Genomic DNA, 17,517 nt, shown 5'->3' with positions numbered 1-17,517 from the left:
CATTTTTGTCTATGACATCTTAATGAACCTATGCATATCGTTTATTATTGAAACTAGTGTAATACCCCTCACAACCTTTCAAAAGAAGCATCATGAAAAACTGGCAGTTTCCTTTGCACAAATTGCTCATGGTTTCAAATTAGGGGGATGTCTCATTTTTCAAAAATTCTAAAAGGAAAGCTAACAATGTTTAAATCTTTATATGCTAGGCACGGCGTAAACACTTAATTTCTGTTCTAATCAACAAACATTTATTGGAGCTTCCTACATCCTAGGCAATTTATCTCAGTCCATCCAAACACAATCTTATGAGTACTATCCCTATTTTATAAAGAGGGAAACGTTCTCTTAAAGAGATCATGTCACTAATGCATATTAAAATGGAGCAAAGCCAAAGCTAAGCCACCAGATCCTGGAGAATTACCGCTTTTCTGATTTTGTTAGTCAAAGCAGGCTGACCCAAGAAACCTCGCGATATTATTACTCAAACTACTACTCCCAACAGGCAAAGCGGCGTCAGCTCAGCAGCCTATGCGCGTGGGTCTGAGGGCCCCGGCGTGCCTCGAGGCGCGAAAGGCAGCCTGGGAGTCGCAGTTCAGGACGGCTGTCGGGACTGCCAGCGCGGCGGCGGCGGCTCCCTGGTGTCAGCCCGCGGGCAGTGACGGCGAGCTGAGGCAGAGAAAGGGCGCGGAACTGCGAACGGGTGAGTCAGGCACCCCCTACGCGATAAAGGGAGCGGCCCCGCTGCCTAGTGCGGAGTTAAGTAGGTGCGGCCCCTGCTGCGCGCTGTACCGTCGTTGCGACAGCGATAGCAGGGTGAGTGAGGAGGAGCCAGAGCCCGCTCCTAGCCTAACCCGTGCTCGCCCTCAGCTCCCGCCGCCATCTCCACCATGCAGTCCCGGGAAGACGCTCCCCGCTCTCGCCGCCTCGCCAGTCCCCGTGGTGTGAGGCGGCCTAAGAGGATTTCCAAACCCTCCGTTTCTGCCTTTTTCACGGGCCCAGAGGAGCTGAAGGACACGGCCCATTCTGCAGCCCTGCTGGCACAGCTCAAGTCCTTCTATGACTCTCGGCTGCTGTGTGATGTGACCATCGAGGTGGTGACGCCCGGCAGTGGGCCTGGCACAGGCCGCCTTTTTTCCTGCAACCGTAACGTGCTGGCTGCCGCATGTCCCTACTTCAAGAGCATGTTCACGGGCGGCATGTACGAGAGCCAGCAGGCCAATGTGACCATGCACGATGTGGATGCCGAGTCCTTCGAGGTGTTGGTCGAGTACTGCTACACAGGTCGCGTGTCCCTGAGTGAGGCCAACGTGCAGCGCCTTTACGCCGCCTCCGACATGTTACAGCTGGAGTATGTGCGGGAGGCCTGTGCCTCCTTCCTGGCCCGCCGCCTTGACCTGGCTAACTGCACCGCCATCCTCAAGTTCGCTGACGCCTTCGACCATCACAAGCTGCGATCCCAGGCGCAGTCCTTCATAGCCCACAACTTCAAACAGCTCAGCCGCATGGGTTCAGTCCAGGAGGAGACTCTGGCAGATCTGACCCTGGCCCAGCTGCAGGCTGTTTTGCGCCTGGATAGTCTAGATATCGAGAGTGAGCGGACAGTGTGTCACGTTGCGGTGCAATGGTTGGAGGCGGCTCCCAAGGAGCGGGGTCCCAGCGCTGCAGAAGTCTTCAAGTGTGTCCGCTGGACACATTTCACTGATCAAGATCAGGATTACCTGGAAGGGCTGTTGACGAAGCCCATTGTGAAGAAGTACTGTCTTGACCTTATTGAAGGGGCCCTGCAGATGAGATATGGTGACATGTTATACAAGTCTGTGGTGCCAAAGCCAGACAGCAGCAGCAGCAGCTCTGTTGTATCCACAGCAGAAAATCCACCCCAGAGGCTGGGTATGTGTGCCAAGGAGATGGTGATCTTCTTTGGACATCTTCGAGATCCTTTTCTCTGCTATGACCCATACTCTGGGGACATTTACACAATGCCATCACCTTTGGCCAGCTTGGCTCACACTAAAACGATCACCTCCTCAGCTGTCTGTGTTTCTCCAGACCATGACATTTATCTAGCTGCCCAGCCCAGGAAACACCTCTGGGTGTATAAACCAGCCCAGAATAGTTGGCAGCAACTTGCAGATCGCTTGCTCTGTCGTGAGGGCATGGATGTGGCCTATCTCAATGGCTACATTTACATCTTGGGTGGGCGAGACCCAATTACTGGAATTAAGTTGAAGGAAGTGGAATGCTACAGTGTTCAGAGGAACCAGTGGGCACTGGTGGCTCCTGTACCCCATTCCTTCTATTCCTTTGAACTAATAGTGGTTCAGAACTACCTTTATGCTGTGAACAGTAAGCGCATGCTCTGCTATGATCCTAGCCACAATATGTGGTTGAACTGTGCTTCTCTTAAACGTAGTGACTTTCAGGAAGCCTGTGTCTTCAATGATGAGATCTATTGTATCTGTGACATCCCGGTCATGAAGGTCTATAACCCAGCCAGGGGAGAATGGCGGAGGATTAGTAATATTCCCTTGTTCTCAGAGATCCACAACTATCAGATTGTCAGTCATGGCCAAAAGTTGCTCCTCATCACTTCTACCACTCCACAGTGGAAAAAAAACCGGGTGACTGTGTATGAATATGATACTAGGGAAGACCAGTGGATTAATATAGGTACCATGTTAGGTCTTCTGCAGTTCGACTCTGGCTTTATTTGCCTCTGTGCTCGTGTTTATCCTTCTTGCCTTGAACCTGGTCAGAGTTTCATCACTGAGGAAGATGATGCACGAAGTGAGTCTAGTAATGATTGGGACTTAGATGGATTCAGTGAGCTGGACTCTGAGTCAGGAAGTTCAAGTTCTTTTTCTGATGATGAAGTCTGGGTGCAGGTTGCACCTCAGCGAAATGCACAGGGTCAGCAGGGTTCTTTGTAAATATTTTGAATCACTAAGATGTTTCTACTGCTATGTAATGTATTTAAAAAAATATTCTTTTCCTAAAAAAAAAATTGATTAGGACCGCAGATTTGGTTTAGAAAGGCTAATGTTTGAATTACTAATGTTAAAAATTTTAAACAGTCCATGAATCAACCTATATAATAATTTACTATGTTAAAAGTCAAGATTAAAATATGCAAAAAAATGAACTATGTAATTCATTAGAATGCTTGGTGGTTTTTTTCATTGTTCAAATATTCATTGCACCAGTGAATTGTATTAATTAGTTGCACTGTTTACATTTTGGTTATCTAATATAGTCTTTTGTTAACTTTAATTCTATTTAGTGCCTGCCGTAAGGAATTTAACTTTTTAATTTTTAGAATAGAAAATTAGACTAGAAACATGATAGGGTTTTGAAGATTTATATTTTCCTTCAGAATAATGAAAGTAATAGATTTACCAAATTTTAAAGTATTCTTTAGTATTCTAAGTTAATCTAGTTTGTTAAATTTGGTTTGGTTTTCTTCCCTTTTGCAAATGAAAAAAATTGAACATATAAAGCTTATTAAATAGTGATTTCATTTTGATATAGTGCAGAATAGAAAAGCCCACAGAAAGTAAAAAATAAAAAATCAGGATTCCATGGTTTTAAAAAAATTTAGCCTCTGATTTTGAAATGTAAAATGTATTTTTGCTAAATGACCATTTTTCTATCTTAAAAAACATCCATTCTAGTAGAGTCACCAAATACTGAAACACCCTTCTAAACCAAAACCAAACAAAAAACCCAAGGTGATATGTAAGTTCATATTTTTCATATGCAACCTGATACATGCTTCATCAAATCAGAGAAACTATCCTTTTCACTAGACAAATCATTGAATAACGTAAATTTTGTCCATTGGTGACGCCTTGTCTTAAAAAGTTTATATGCTCTCCTAAAATATTTTGGCTGTATAGTTTTGGTGTTTGTCTTAGAGGATTCTTCAGCAGGAAGTGATTTATTCTTTACTGTTTTGTGAGGTAATTCTGGTTTTGAAAATATGTATAAGCTAAAAACAGTATTTTATTGAGATCAGTAGTTACTGTGTCCATCAACTATAAAATCAAGGGCCAGCAGAGAACTTTAAAACTTTTAAGCCGTGTATAGAACGGTTTTGTGTAGCATTGAAATATTCTGTCAGTTTTGTAAGTTACTATAAATGAGTATCAGTTTGAAGGTATTTTTGTATTAAAAGTTGACCGTTAAAGAACATAAGTGGATGATGGCATTTGGGGCCAATAGTGAAAGTATATTTCCTTTAAAATATTTCCCTAAGCAATGATATACATGGTTATTTTATTAGGGTATTTATATCTGTTCTGTATTTCTCTGTGAACCAATGTTCTAGTCTTTGGTTTTTTTCATTTTTATTTATTTATTTTTTTGTATCACCATGATGTGAGGGGAAGGCCAGAAATAGAAACTAAATTGCACAAAATTGACATTGTTAAATACAAGAACATATAGGTGCTTACCTTTTAAGAGGGTCTGTAAATACATAAGGTTTTCATAATACCTATACATGGTAAATGGTGTACATATACAGATGCTTATGGTCCATAAATTTTTTTATACCACTTAGAATTATCTTGGATCTTTGTTCAATAACAGGCTAATTCCTTTTCTCTGTTAATTCTCTAGTGACCAAATACATTTATTATACCCTGGTGGAGTACTGAGGAGTGTGCTCTGGGATGGGGAATTGAATTTTGAATGAAAAAAAAGAGGGAAAGAAAAGTATTAAAACAAAACAACACACAATGTTGTTTTCTTAGCCATTTTGATTGGCCATTTGAAGAGCCCACAAGACATTCCTGCTTAACATTATTTCTAGTGAAATAAAGCAAATATGTTTTAGTGGCCTAAGGCTAACTTTTGTTCCATTGATAACAGGGATGGTATAAGCACTGCTTTTAACAGAAAAGCGAGTTCTCTAGAGTGTTATTTTTTTGGCCAACTTTTTTTCACCCGTAACTTCTGTTGATACCTTTTTGTTTTATAAGGTTGAAATAGGACAATGCTTATCTCAACCATATTATTCATCTGCAGAATTAAGGTATGCAACCAATTGATAAAAGACAAATCTTTTAAGTTGTCATTCTCAACTTTTAAGTTAGGTATAAGCTAGTTAGTAGTAATATATTGGTTTACAAAGAGGTTTTCTTGGGAAGGATTTTGGTTTCGTGATGTGTTTGTGAATTAGGGAATAGGTGTTAATCATTATTTTAAAGATAAGTGATTTGTACATGGTTAGTTACAAATAAAACTGGCACTAGAACCCGGGCCATCTGATCTCTTAATTTAGTGTTTCTGCTAAATGTGTGAAACCCTTACTTACACATTGAGTGACACAACTAGAATGATGAAATCCCTTCCTGACAGGAAAGCACCTTTATCTCAGTATGCATTTAATTGGCACACTTTTAAACAAATGCTCAATATAATGTCATTTTCAGGGCTACTATTTGTAAGATCTAGAATGATCTTAATGTTTTGTATCTGTGTGCCTCTAGTTCAAAAACCTTAGAGAATCCAAATTATTTCAGTACTTTAAAAATTCAAATGATAAGTGGCTTTGGAGTTTTCAAAAGGGTAAAAGACTACTTTTAACAAATAACTTGTTTAATTTGGGTTTAGTATTAAATTTAAGTTATAGTTTGCTACTAACTGCTCATTAAACTAGGGACTACTGTTTGCCTGAAATTATTTAAGTGTAATTTTAGTTTATAACTCATTCATCATGTTAAACTTCAAAAGAAATTTACTTGTCTTTGTCCTTTTTAAAAATATATATATATATTTATTGATTTAGAGAGGAAGAAACATCAATGTGAGAGAGAAACATCAACTGGTTGCCTCCTGTATGCATCCCAACCAGGGATCAAACCAACCCACAGTCTGGGCATGTGCCCTGACTGGGAATTTGAACTGACGGCCCTTCACTGCATGAGATGACACTCAACCAGCTGAGCCACACTGGCCAGGGCTAATGTTTACTTGTCTTTGAAATTGTAAATTGCGATATGTAGACTACAGTCTGCTTTAGATATGAACTCCTGGAGTCAATTTATGTTGCATGCTTCTTAGCTGTTTTACTTTGCCTCTGTCCTATCATGTATCTCCTGTAGCTTTTCTTTCTTTCTTTTTTGATTTTAATAACCTATTTTATTTAACCCAATCTATCAAAAATATTATTTCAAAAGTAATCAATACTGTTAAAAGTGATATATTTTACATTCTTTTTTCATACAAAGTCTGAAACTCTGTATTTCACATGTACCGTAGCATACTTCATTTTGCACGAGCATGTTTTAATAGCTATTTGTGGCTACTGTATAAGACAGTACAGACCTAGATTTTTGTGACTTTCCCCTAAAACTGAAATCATTTCTCAGTCTAGGGACCCTGAGGTGCTGGCCCATAGAGATCTCTCATAACCTCTTAAAAATTTCAACACCTTTTCATCATTACAACTTTAGAAGAGTGTTCATTAAAGCAAATGTGATAAATATGAAAGTATTAAGAGGCAAAATTACTTATAGAAAATATGACTACCAATCTTAAGAGAATTAATTGATAAGCTATTTTAGAACCATTGAGATGGTTAAATATATACAAAACAGTTTTTTTTTTTTAATATATCGATTTCAGAGAGAGGGAGGGAGAGGGAGAGAAAGAGAAACGTCAATGATGAGAGAGTCATTGATCGGCTGCCTCCTGCACACCCCCTGCTGGGGATTGAGCCTGCAACCCAGGCATGTACCCTGACTGGGAATCGAACCGTGATCTCCTGGATCTAGGTTGATGCTCAACCACTGAGCCACGCCCGGCCGGGCAAACCAGTTGTTTAATGGAAAAAAAGGGTATACAGAAGCTGCCAAGTCTGAGAGTACCAGATAGGCAATAGGTTTTGTGCCCTCTCCTTGACTTTGGGCCATTTAGTCACCCCATCTATTCCATCATCTCCTGTTCCTCATTTTTTTAACCTTGTGGACTAAACATGGTCCAAGACACTGGGGAACAGATACTGTTGCATACCATTCCCTCCATTTTTGAGACATTTTCTGAGAAACTATCCTACTGTGGGCAGTCACCTGTCTCCAGTGGAATCAACTTTTTATATTCTCACCTCCAAAGCAATTTTAGCTGCTTGTAACCATATCTTTTTCTTTTAAATTTTACTCACAGTACAAAAGTATTTAATAGGTGCCACATCAGTACAGAAAACATAGCCAATAGTTTATCCTTTAAAACCAGAACAGTCAAGTGAAAAGTCAGTACAGATTCTTTTTTTTTTTTTTTTTTTAAGGAAACATATTTTATTATGATTTCCCTACAAGTTACCTTCCCATTTGCTTTGAAGATTTTGTTGTCACAAATGATGACATTTGCAGTCTTCCTGTAAGAGGGTCTTCATGAAGGAAAGTGAAAGTCGATGACCTTGTGCATTCTGAAGCAGGGCTAAAGAAGTAGCCCTAAGTTTACTGATCTATAGGAAGCTAAGATGAAGATCAGAGAGCTTCTTGAGAATGATCTGTGGGCAGTGGCAGTCAACTCAGATTCTTATTTTTACTTAAAAAAATAAAAATCTAAGGTACACATTGGGAATTAAATTACTATTTTTTTTCTTTCTAGAGATGTGACATCCATGGTTTCTGGTTAGTAATGTTCTTCAAACATACTAAGCCAGCAATTTTCAACCTTTTTCACCTCTTTGCACACATAAACTAATTACTAAAATTCTGCAGTACAACAAAAAATATATTTTTTGCCAATCTGACAAAAAATAGGTATGTGTGTATATATATATTTTTTACTCCTTTTTAAACATGCCTTTATAGATTTCAGAGAGAGGAAGGGAGAGGGAGAGAGAGATAGAAACATCAGTGATATGGTTCATCATTGATTGGCCGCTTCCTGCACGCCCCCTACTGGGGCTTGAACCCGAAACTCAGGCATGTGCCCTGGCTGGGAATCGAACCGTGATCTCCTGGATCCTAGGTCGATGTTAAACCACTGAGCCACACCCAGCTAGGCTAGGTATAATTTTTTTATTCATTCACACTGGGCGGCTATTGTGTTGGCTGTTGTAATTTTTTTTTCATTTGATAAACTAAGGGAAAAGAGGTCAGTGCCCTTGACTAAATAGTGAGGTATCGCATATTTAAAAAATTCTCGTGGCATACAAGCATGTTGCAGCACACTGGTTGAAAATTGCCATGCTAAGCATGTGTACTAAATCAAAGCAGACAGATGAGTAGAGAAGTTGTTTGCTATCTCCTATTCCTGCTGAGTTAGGCCAGTAGAACATGTCTTGATAGGAAGATTTTGTCAGGAAGAATTGCAGAACCCCTACCCCAACAGAAAACCTAATAAACTGATTTATACAGAAAGGGTTTTAAGCAAACCCACACAACACTTAACATGCTCTAAGTAAAGGAGAAAATGATAACTTTTGTCTACTTCCAGCATAAGGACACATTCACTGGTGCCCAGTAAAATAGGAGCGCCAACATAGAAAGCATTTTGCTTTTATAGCACTAACAAAAAACACAGCATATACTACTTTGATCTTTAAGGAGGTAATCGTGAAAGTCCCACTATTACATCCACTTAGGTTGGCCTGAGTATTCATCTATAAAAATATTTTTTCAAAAATGCTTAAAAGAAATTTCTAAATACAGCGGGTCTTCATCAGGAGCAGCAGAAGACATGGAGATACAGGGACTGCAAGTGCAAGACTAGGAATTAATTTTCACATGTAGCTTTTAGGTAAAGGACATCTTTCACTTGATGCCTACAGCCAAGACTATCTATGGCAATTGGAGCTCCAGAAATCTCAAGACAGGCCACTGGCTTGTGCCCTAGATAAATACTCCTGAACAGTAAAAATCCCATTGAGGCTGGAGGACTGAAACTTGGATGCATGGAAAAAGCTGTAAGTGCACAAACAGATTCATGCAAAGTCTGCTGGGACAAAGAGGGCTGGTCACCGTGGGTGCTGACATACCAACATCTGCGCTGGGGAAGGCCCCCCAGGTGGAATGCTGAGTGTGGACTTGCTCCAGAGGAGCCTGACTCAGAAGCTGCTAAAAGAGGCATCTACTTGGGGAGAAGTATCAAGGTTACTGAGCATAAGGTTTTTCTGGAGAAATAGGTCCCAGGAGGGTCAGGTAATTTTTTTTTTTTTTTTTGATCCATCAAAACTTACTGAAGAGTTGCAGAACAGAGCCAGTCTTTCCAAGATCTATCCTTTTGCCATGGGCTGAAATCTCTCCCAGTATACTGGGCTGCTAATGTCCAGAACAATCTCATTGCCTAGAGATGGGACCTAGGGCCACAGATTGTTCTGCAAAGCTGGCACAGGGGATAATTTACACAATGAAATCACCACCAAACTACTGCTTGAGTCCAGTTCCCAGCCTTTTTCTGTTCTGTAGTCCAGAAACATTTCTTTAAGTGCCAGAAAATCAGTAAACATGAGCAGCACGTCAAATACGTCACCAGCTACTTCACCTTTATGGTGCTGTGATATTGTGAAAGCCGCCATGTTAAACCCAGGAGTCTGCTCCTGCAGCTGTTCTTCAATATACTTTTCTATCAAAGAAATATATTTGTTAAAAATAGGTGTGTAGGTGAGCTTATTCTCTTCTCTGTCTTCAAACTCCTAGTAGTACTTGTCTGTAAAATTTCTCTAATAACTGAAACTCATCATCCATGATAATGTCCTCTAAATAATCAACCACAGCATCAAATTCTGCATCAGAGGCAGAAGAGAAAGACAGCCTGAAGAAGCTCTTTTCCTCTAGGCAGCGATTTTCCACCAGTGTGCTTCAATACCTATGTAGTCAGGGGCACTGACCTTTTTTCCCTTAGGTTGTCAAATAAAAAAACAGCCAACACAACAATAGCTGTCCAGTGCGAATGCCCAGTCTTGAACCATAATATATAGGTCATATAGTGGAGTTGCATTATTGATCACATAGTATGATATGGTTGTGTCTGATTGGTTAACTCTTGGTATCAGAAATCCTTATATACAAGTATAGGCACCTGATTTTTTTTTTAAGTTACTTTGGAGCAAATGGTAGATCGTTATTATTATTATTATTGTAAATCAATCAAAATTCTATCTTTTTGGTGAGAGTGTTGAAAAATATATCCTTTAGTGTGCCCCCAAATTTTAGTAATTAGTTTATGTGTGCCATGAGATGAAAAAAGTTGACAGTTGCTGCTCTAGGGCATCCATCACCTACATCTGTTGGCCTTCTACCTGGTCTGCGTGTGGGTTCCAACTTCCATTCTGCTTCACAGGATCCCAGCCAGCAAAGGGGAGGCCTGGCCACCAAGGAAAGCAGGCTCCCAGCTCAGCCTGGTCAGAGCCTGATGCTAGGCCCTGGCCTGAGGCTCCCCGGCTGCAGCCACACCACCGACAGCCAGGCCTCTCTGCTGGGCCAGGCCTCTACGCAAGCTGGGCTGAATTGCAGCGCTAGTTACTCACATCAACTATATCTTAATCAGGAATATATGTGGGGAAGTGGCAAATGCTTCCTTAATTCTGGGGAAACTAGCAAATAGCAATGGTTCAGAGTCTCAATGATATGGCTTTTTTTGTACAGAGAAGATATTATAGGGCAATGTTCCTCTTAAATGGTTTGAATTTCTGTATGTTGTTCTTGTCACTAGGTAATTCTTGATTTTTTTGTCAATAGAGTAATAGAATATTAGAGCCTAGTTTTCTCATCTAAACCCAAAGAACTTTAAGTAATATGCCAATGATCACATTGCTAGTTATTAGCAAAATCGGAATTACAACTGTGTTTTCTGTCCCTGAATCAGGGAACTTTTTAGTATGCCCTTTGCCTCCTGTATAGCATTTATGATGAAATCTATGCCATTTTTTCAGTGTGAACACCATCTCAAACATGGAACTTGGAAAGTAAAATTTTTGTTGATCTGCTTGAACTTTACTTGGCCCTCCAATCTAGTAATGCACCTTAGGGCACTGAGTCTGGAATTACTGCACTGCTTACCAAGAACTCTGAATAAAGGGAGGCCCAGACTTGAAGCAAAGCCATCTTAGTACAGTTGAGAAAGGAAATAAAAAATTGGTTTTAGTTAAAAATAAAACCCAAGAAAACCTCCATAATCAAATTATGATTTTTCACATATTAAAATATAGTATTCTTTTTAGTATTATGCTTATATTTTTAGTATTATATTAAGTATTTATACTATTTATATTTTTAGTATTATATTTTGATCCTTTCAGTTTAGATAAAGTAATCTCTAAATCAGAGCATTGAGCTAACTTAATAAATATCAAATTGTTCTTATTTAAATTCAGTTATGATATTAAATATGTCAAAATAATAAGGTATACTTTCTCAAATACTACCTCTGTTCTGTAACTCACCAAATACCAGTTGAATGTAGATTTAAGGAGTAATAAAATTGCCTCTAAATTTGAATCAATTTGCATAGTATTGTACCTCTAATTTAAAGAAATGATCATGTCATATTTTATTTCAAAATGCAATCTAAACTTATCAATAGTCTGCACATTATTGTGAAGTTTTGAATTATAGCTGGAATCAACCTTAGAGTTGCTATATGATATAATAATGCTTGAGGTCTCTGAAATGTCAACGATTCATCATATAGTCAGTTCTGATTTTCTAGGAACTCAGGTCTTTTTATCCCCCCCATGTTAGCTATCTACTGGTTCTGTGAATGTTCAAGAGAAGAGAACTGGTATCAGTCAACTGTATTGCTTGTCAAGAGACTCAGAAGATTTGGGGAAAGGTGAGGCACAACCCAGTGTTTAAAGTAAGATGGGTTCCTACTCACTTTTCTGCATATGTTTTTCCAGTTTTCCCAACCTCACTTGTGGAAAAGAATATCCTTTTCCCATTTGGTATTCTTGGCTCCCTTGTAAAATATTTGTTCACCACGTATGTGGGAGTTTATTTCTGGGCGCTCTATTCTGTTCCACTGATCTATATGTCTATTTTTATGCCAGTACATACTGTTTTAATTACTATAGCCTTGTAATATAGTTTGAAATCAGGAAGTGTGCTTACACCACTCACAGAAATTAACTTGAAATGGATTAAACACTTAAACATAAGCCCTGTTACCATAAAACTCGTAGAAGAAACATAGGAAAGCAGCTCCCTTGACATTGGTCTTTTTCTTTTTTAATCCTCATCTGAGGATATTTTTTCCATTGCTTTTCAGAGAGAGTGGAGGGAGGGAGGGGGAGAGAAAGAGAGAAGCATCGATGCGAGAGAGACACATCGATTGATTGCCTCCCATACTCGCCTCCAGCAGTGCTGGGGGTCGAGCCTGCAACTGAGGTACGGGCCCTTGGCCAGAATTAAACCCGGGACCCCTCAGTCCTCAGGCTGACACTCTAACCACTGAGAAAAACTGCCTAGGCTCCTTGACATTGGTCTTGGCAACGATTTATTTTGGATATGACACCAAAAACGCAAGCAATAAAAGCAAAAATAAACAAGTGGGACTACAAACTAAAAAGCTTCTGCATAACAGAATGAAAAGGCAACCTGTGAAATGGGAAAATATTTGCAAACCGTGTATCTGATAAGGGGTTAATATCCAAAGTATATCAAGAACTCATTCAACTCAGTAACAAAAAACAAGCAATCCAATTAAAAAAATGGGTAGAGGAACTGAATAGACCTTTTTTCCGAAGAAGACATCTAAATGGCCAACAGGTACATGAAAAGACACTCAACATCACTAATTATCAGGAATGGCTGTCATCGAGAAAATGAGATAAGTGTTGGCGAGGATGTGGAGAAAAGGGAACCCTTGTATACTGTTGATGGAATATAAATTGGTTCAGCCACTATGGAAAACATTATGGAGAGTCCTTAAAAAATTAAATATAGAACTTCCATATGATCCATCAGTCTCACTTCAGGGTATATATTGAAAGGAAATTAGAACAGGTTATTGAAAAGATATCTGCAACCCCATGTTCATTACAGCATAATTTACAATAGCCAAGATATGGCAACAACCTAAGCATCTGTCAACAGAAGGATGGAAAAAAGATGTACATATACACAATGGAATATTATTCAGCCATGAGAAAGAAGAAAATTCTGCCGCTTGTGACTACAGTGAAGGACCTTGAGAACATTATGCTGAGATAAAACAGAGAAGAGACAAACACTGTATGGTATCACTTATATGTGGAATCTGAAAAAGCCGAACTAGTCACCTCACCTCTATGAAATTTTATGTTTCAGAAAGGGATGTCTCACAAAAGTAAGGCATAACAACATTCCGGCATTTTCTGTGCCTGAATTATTTTTGCAGTGGTATGTGAATGTAATCTACTCATTAACACCTCAAAGTCCAGCTCATTAACCATAGTAACCTACTGAAAACTTAGTTGCTTGCCCAGTTCTTATGCTGACTTCACATTAATCAGGCTATCCTCGTATATTTGAGATACACATACAGTATCTTTTGTGTGTTTGTGAAAGCCTCAAAATAGCTGCAGAATATTTTGAATAATTGCTTCTTTCAACTGTGTGATATAATTTTCATAATTATAATTTCCATTATGAACAATGATATTTTTTTTGCTTCATTTTTAAAATGAGATTATTGCCCTGGCCAGCGTGGCTCAGTTGGTTGAGCGTCATCCCATGCACCAAAAGGTTGCTGGTTCGATTCCCTGTCAGGGCACATGCCCAGGCTGTGGGCCTATTGATGTTCTCTCACATCCGTGTTTCTCTCTCCCCCCCTCCCTCCCTTCCCCTGTCTCTCTAAAGTAAAAAATAATAATAATTTTGAGATGATTGTACATTCACATGCAGTTATAAGTAATAATTCAGAGAAATCTCATAAACTCTTCACCCAGGGTCCCCCAATGATAACATCTTGCTTCATTATTGTACAATATCACAACTAAGAAATTGACATTGCTACAAATCATTGGCATTCATATACATATTACCACTTCTACATGCACTCATTGGTGTGTGTATATTTAATCCTATGAAATTAGAATATCAGTACAATTAAGATACAAAACAGTTCTAACAAATAACTTATGGCTATGCTTTTTTAACCACAGCTGCCTTCTTTACATCTCTAGCCCTTGTCAACCCATGGTTTGTAATCCTAATTATTTTATTTAAAGAATATTATTTATTGAATCATACAGTATATAACCTTTTGAAATTTATCCAAGTTATCTTGTGTATCAATAATTCTGGATGTAGACACTTGTGAGTGGTCCAGTAACAACCCCCTAAATATATGCTCCTTAAAAACAATGACAACACCAGCAAAAATTCTCAAAATAAATGTAGTAGAACTTTGGAAATTAACCAAAGGCTGGCAACATTCCAGAAAGTGTTTAATAAAAAACAAAAACAAAAAAACCCTGAATCTCCAGCTCCATGGGAGCCTGGAAATTCAATAGTTTTGCAACTACCTATAGTAACTGTGAAAAAGAGCAGGTTAGCAGTCACTGGAGTGGACAGGATGGACTTGGAGTTCTCCAAACGCTCGTTCTCTGGAGAACGGAGAATTGTCAGCTACCACTCCCAGGTATGTATTTGCCCAAGAGAACTGAAAACATATCCAGAAAAAAATTTGCACACAAATGTTTTGACCTGTCTGATAGCTAATTTAAAAGCTCCATTATCGGGACTTTTCTTTATTTGACCTATTTCATAATACACTCTATGAAAACAGCTTGACATACAGGGCATTTGTGGGGGGGGAAATCAGTGGCACAAAAACAACGAAAACAGATAAATTGGACTTAATCAAAATTAAACTTTTATGTTTTATATGATATCAGTAAAAGGAAGAGACAACCCATGCAAAGGAGGAAAATACTGGCAGATAATATATCTGATAAGGGACTTGTATCTAGAGTATGTAAAAACTCATATAATTCAATAAGAAAACTACAAAAAACCCAATTGACAATGGAGAAAGTATCTGTACAAACATTTTCCCAAAGAAGATATACAAATGTTCATCAAACACATGAAAAGATACTCAACATCAGTAGTCTTTAGGGAAATAAAAATCAAAACCACAATGTGATACCACTTTACACCCACTTGGATTACTATATTCAAAAACAAAACATCAACAACAACAAAACAAAATAAGTGTTGGCAAGGATATGGCAAAACTGAAACCTTTGTACCCTGCTGGTGGGGAATGTAAAAAGGTGTAGTTGCTTTGGAAAACAGTTTGCAGTTCCTCAAAACATTAAACAGAGCTACCACTCCCAGGTATGTATATGCCCAAGAGAATTGAAAACATATGTCCAGAAAAAAACTGGCACACAAATGTTCATAGCAGTAATATTCATAACAAACAAGTAAAAAACAAAAACCAAGTGCCCATCAACTGATAAATGGAATGAAACACTGTCAGTATCAGTGCAATAGAATATTTGGCCTTAAAAAGGAATAGAATTCTTATACATGCTACAACATGGATGAACGTTGAAAACATGATTTAAGTGAAAGAAGCCAGTCACAGAAGAACACATATTGTATAATGAATATGTGTTGTTCTGTGTGAAATATCCAGAACAGGCAAACCTGTAGAGACAGAAAGTAGATTAGTGGTTACCAAAGCCTGGGAGGGTTAGGAGGAAACAGTGACTGCTAGTAGGTATGGAGTTTCTTTGGGGACGATGAAAATGTTTTGGATTTAGTGGTGATTGTTGTACAACATCTGGATAGTTTGATATGAAACAGTACCCATTAAAAAACTACAAACATGCCCTAGCTAGTTTGGCTCAGTGGTTAGAGCATCTTTCTGTGGACCGAAGGGTTTGATTCTGGCTAAGGGCACGTGCCTCTGTTGCAGGCTGGATCCCCAGCCCTGGTCGGGGCACTTGCAGGAGGCAGCCAATCGATGTGTCTCTCTCACATCAATGTTTCTCTCTCTTTTCCTCTCACTCTCTCTCTCTCTCGCTCTCTCTCTCTTTCTCTCTCCCCCTTCCACTCTCTCTGAAAAGCAATGGAAAAAATATCCTCAAGTGAGAATTAAAAAAACCCAAAAACCACAATCCTTATTTTCATTTTGAATCCACCCAGTTCAAGAGGAATTCAGCCAGAACAAGAAGAAGAGGAAGAGGAAGAGGAAGAGGAAGAGGAAGAGGAAGAGGAAGAAGAAGAAGCAGCAGCAGCAGCAGGGGAGGAGGAGGAGGAGGAAGGAAAGGAAGAGGAGGAGGGGGGAGGAGGAGGAGCCGCCCAGCTGGTGTGGCTCAGCGGTTGAGCATCAACCTAGGATCCAGGAGATTGCGGTTCGATTCCCGGTCAGGGCACATGCCCGGGTTTTGGGCTTGATCCCCAGTGGGGGACGTGCAGGAGGCAGCCGATCATTGACGACACTCTCATCATTGATGTTTCCATCTCTCTCTCTCCCTTCCTCTTTCTGAAATCAATAAAAATATATTTAAAAAATAATAATAATGATAATAATGCTTCAGTTAGTTTTTTTAAAAATTATTTTTATTAATAAAGACTATAAGACTTCATTCATTCTTTACTCCACTTTACTAAAGCTCATATACCCTTAAAGTCAAGATTTATGACATATCCATATTCTATACTGGAACAACCGTTCTCTGCTTTGTCCAGTATCAGAGCCCATTGTTTGACTGCCTGCAGGGCCTTTCTCACATGCTGGAATTCTTTAGTGCATTGATTTATTTACTCAGTATTATTACCTGTCTCCTCCACTAGAATGTGCACTCCATCATAAAAGGGACCATGTCTATCTTTTTCACCAGTTCCTAGCATAGTGCCAGACATGGAGTCGGTACTTGTGAAAGAAGAAATAAATTAATGTATTTGGTGTTTGTTTGCATTTTTATAACAAATGCCTGCATTTATAGATGTCATCATTTGATGAGTTATCTGCTTTGAGGGAGATCTATTATTGTACCTTTTTTTTCTGGTTGTTATAGCAACCCACTGGTCTCCAGAGCTACAAGATAATTCTGATGCACTCATTTTCCCAGAAAACCACAGTATTTTCCATTATGAAATAATGATGCTATTACAAATCACATTTTTCACACAATAAAGGGGGCATTGAGAGGTTTTCTCTTTATCTTTTATGAAGATGGCAGAGAATTAGAAAGGAAATCTTTTCAAACCAGTAAATGCTAGGAAAAACAAAACAGTATGACACACATTTCCACTCCTAACCTTTTCATATTTCCTCCAAGTATACCTTTCCACAAACATCTGTGAATTTGCTTGGGTTTTTTATCCAAGCTTTTATGGAAGTTTTGAGTGGTAATTGTTTAAAAACAAGCTCTAAAGAGCTTTGTTACACCCTATATATTTTCTCCTCATACATTGTCTATTGTTTAAATTTTCATGTTAAATTAGCAAATGATAAAAGTTGAGATTTTTCACTGAAAAGGCCCAATATAAGACACCTCTATCCCTCCTCCCCACTCTCACATTTTAGGGAAAGGACTTGATAAAGGTTTTATTAAACTGGGTT

The 17,517-nt window shown here is 38.9% G+C and overlaps 1 protein-coding gene and 1 pseudogene across 1 annotated transcript; one reads left to right on the top strand and one right to left on the bottom strand.

Moving 5' to 3' along the window:
* Positions 1-623: 623 nt before the first annotated feature.
* Positions 624-5,265, top strand: KBTBD7 (kelch repeat and BTB domain containing 7). The gene has a single exon (XM_087814311.1). The coding sequence runs from the start codon at positions 891-893 to the stop codon at positions 2,931-2,933; it is 2,043 nt and encodes a 680-aa protein (XP_087670437.1). The 5' UTR covers positions 624-890; the 3' UTR covers positions 2,934-5,265.
* Positions 5,266-9,313: 4,048 nt separating this feature from the next.
* On the bottom strand, positions 9,314-16,814 carry LOC107531329 (ADP-ribosylation factor-like protein 2-binding protein pseudogene; annotated as a pseudogene).
* Positions 16,815-17,517: the final 703 nt, after the last annotated feature.

Source organism: Miniopterus natalensis, chromosome 2 (genome assembly GCF_054644295.1).
Source record: "Miniopterus natalensis isolate mMinNat1 chromosome 2, mMinNat1.hap1, whole genome shotgun sequence".
Classification (NCBI taxonomy): domain Eukaryota; kingdom Metazoa; phylum Chordata; class Mammalia; order Chiroptera; family Miniopteridae; genus Miniopterus; species Miniopterus natalensis.
Note: the sequence above shows the minus strand (reverse complement) of the source record. Positions and strands in the feature narration are given on the sequence as shown.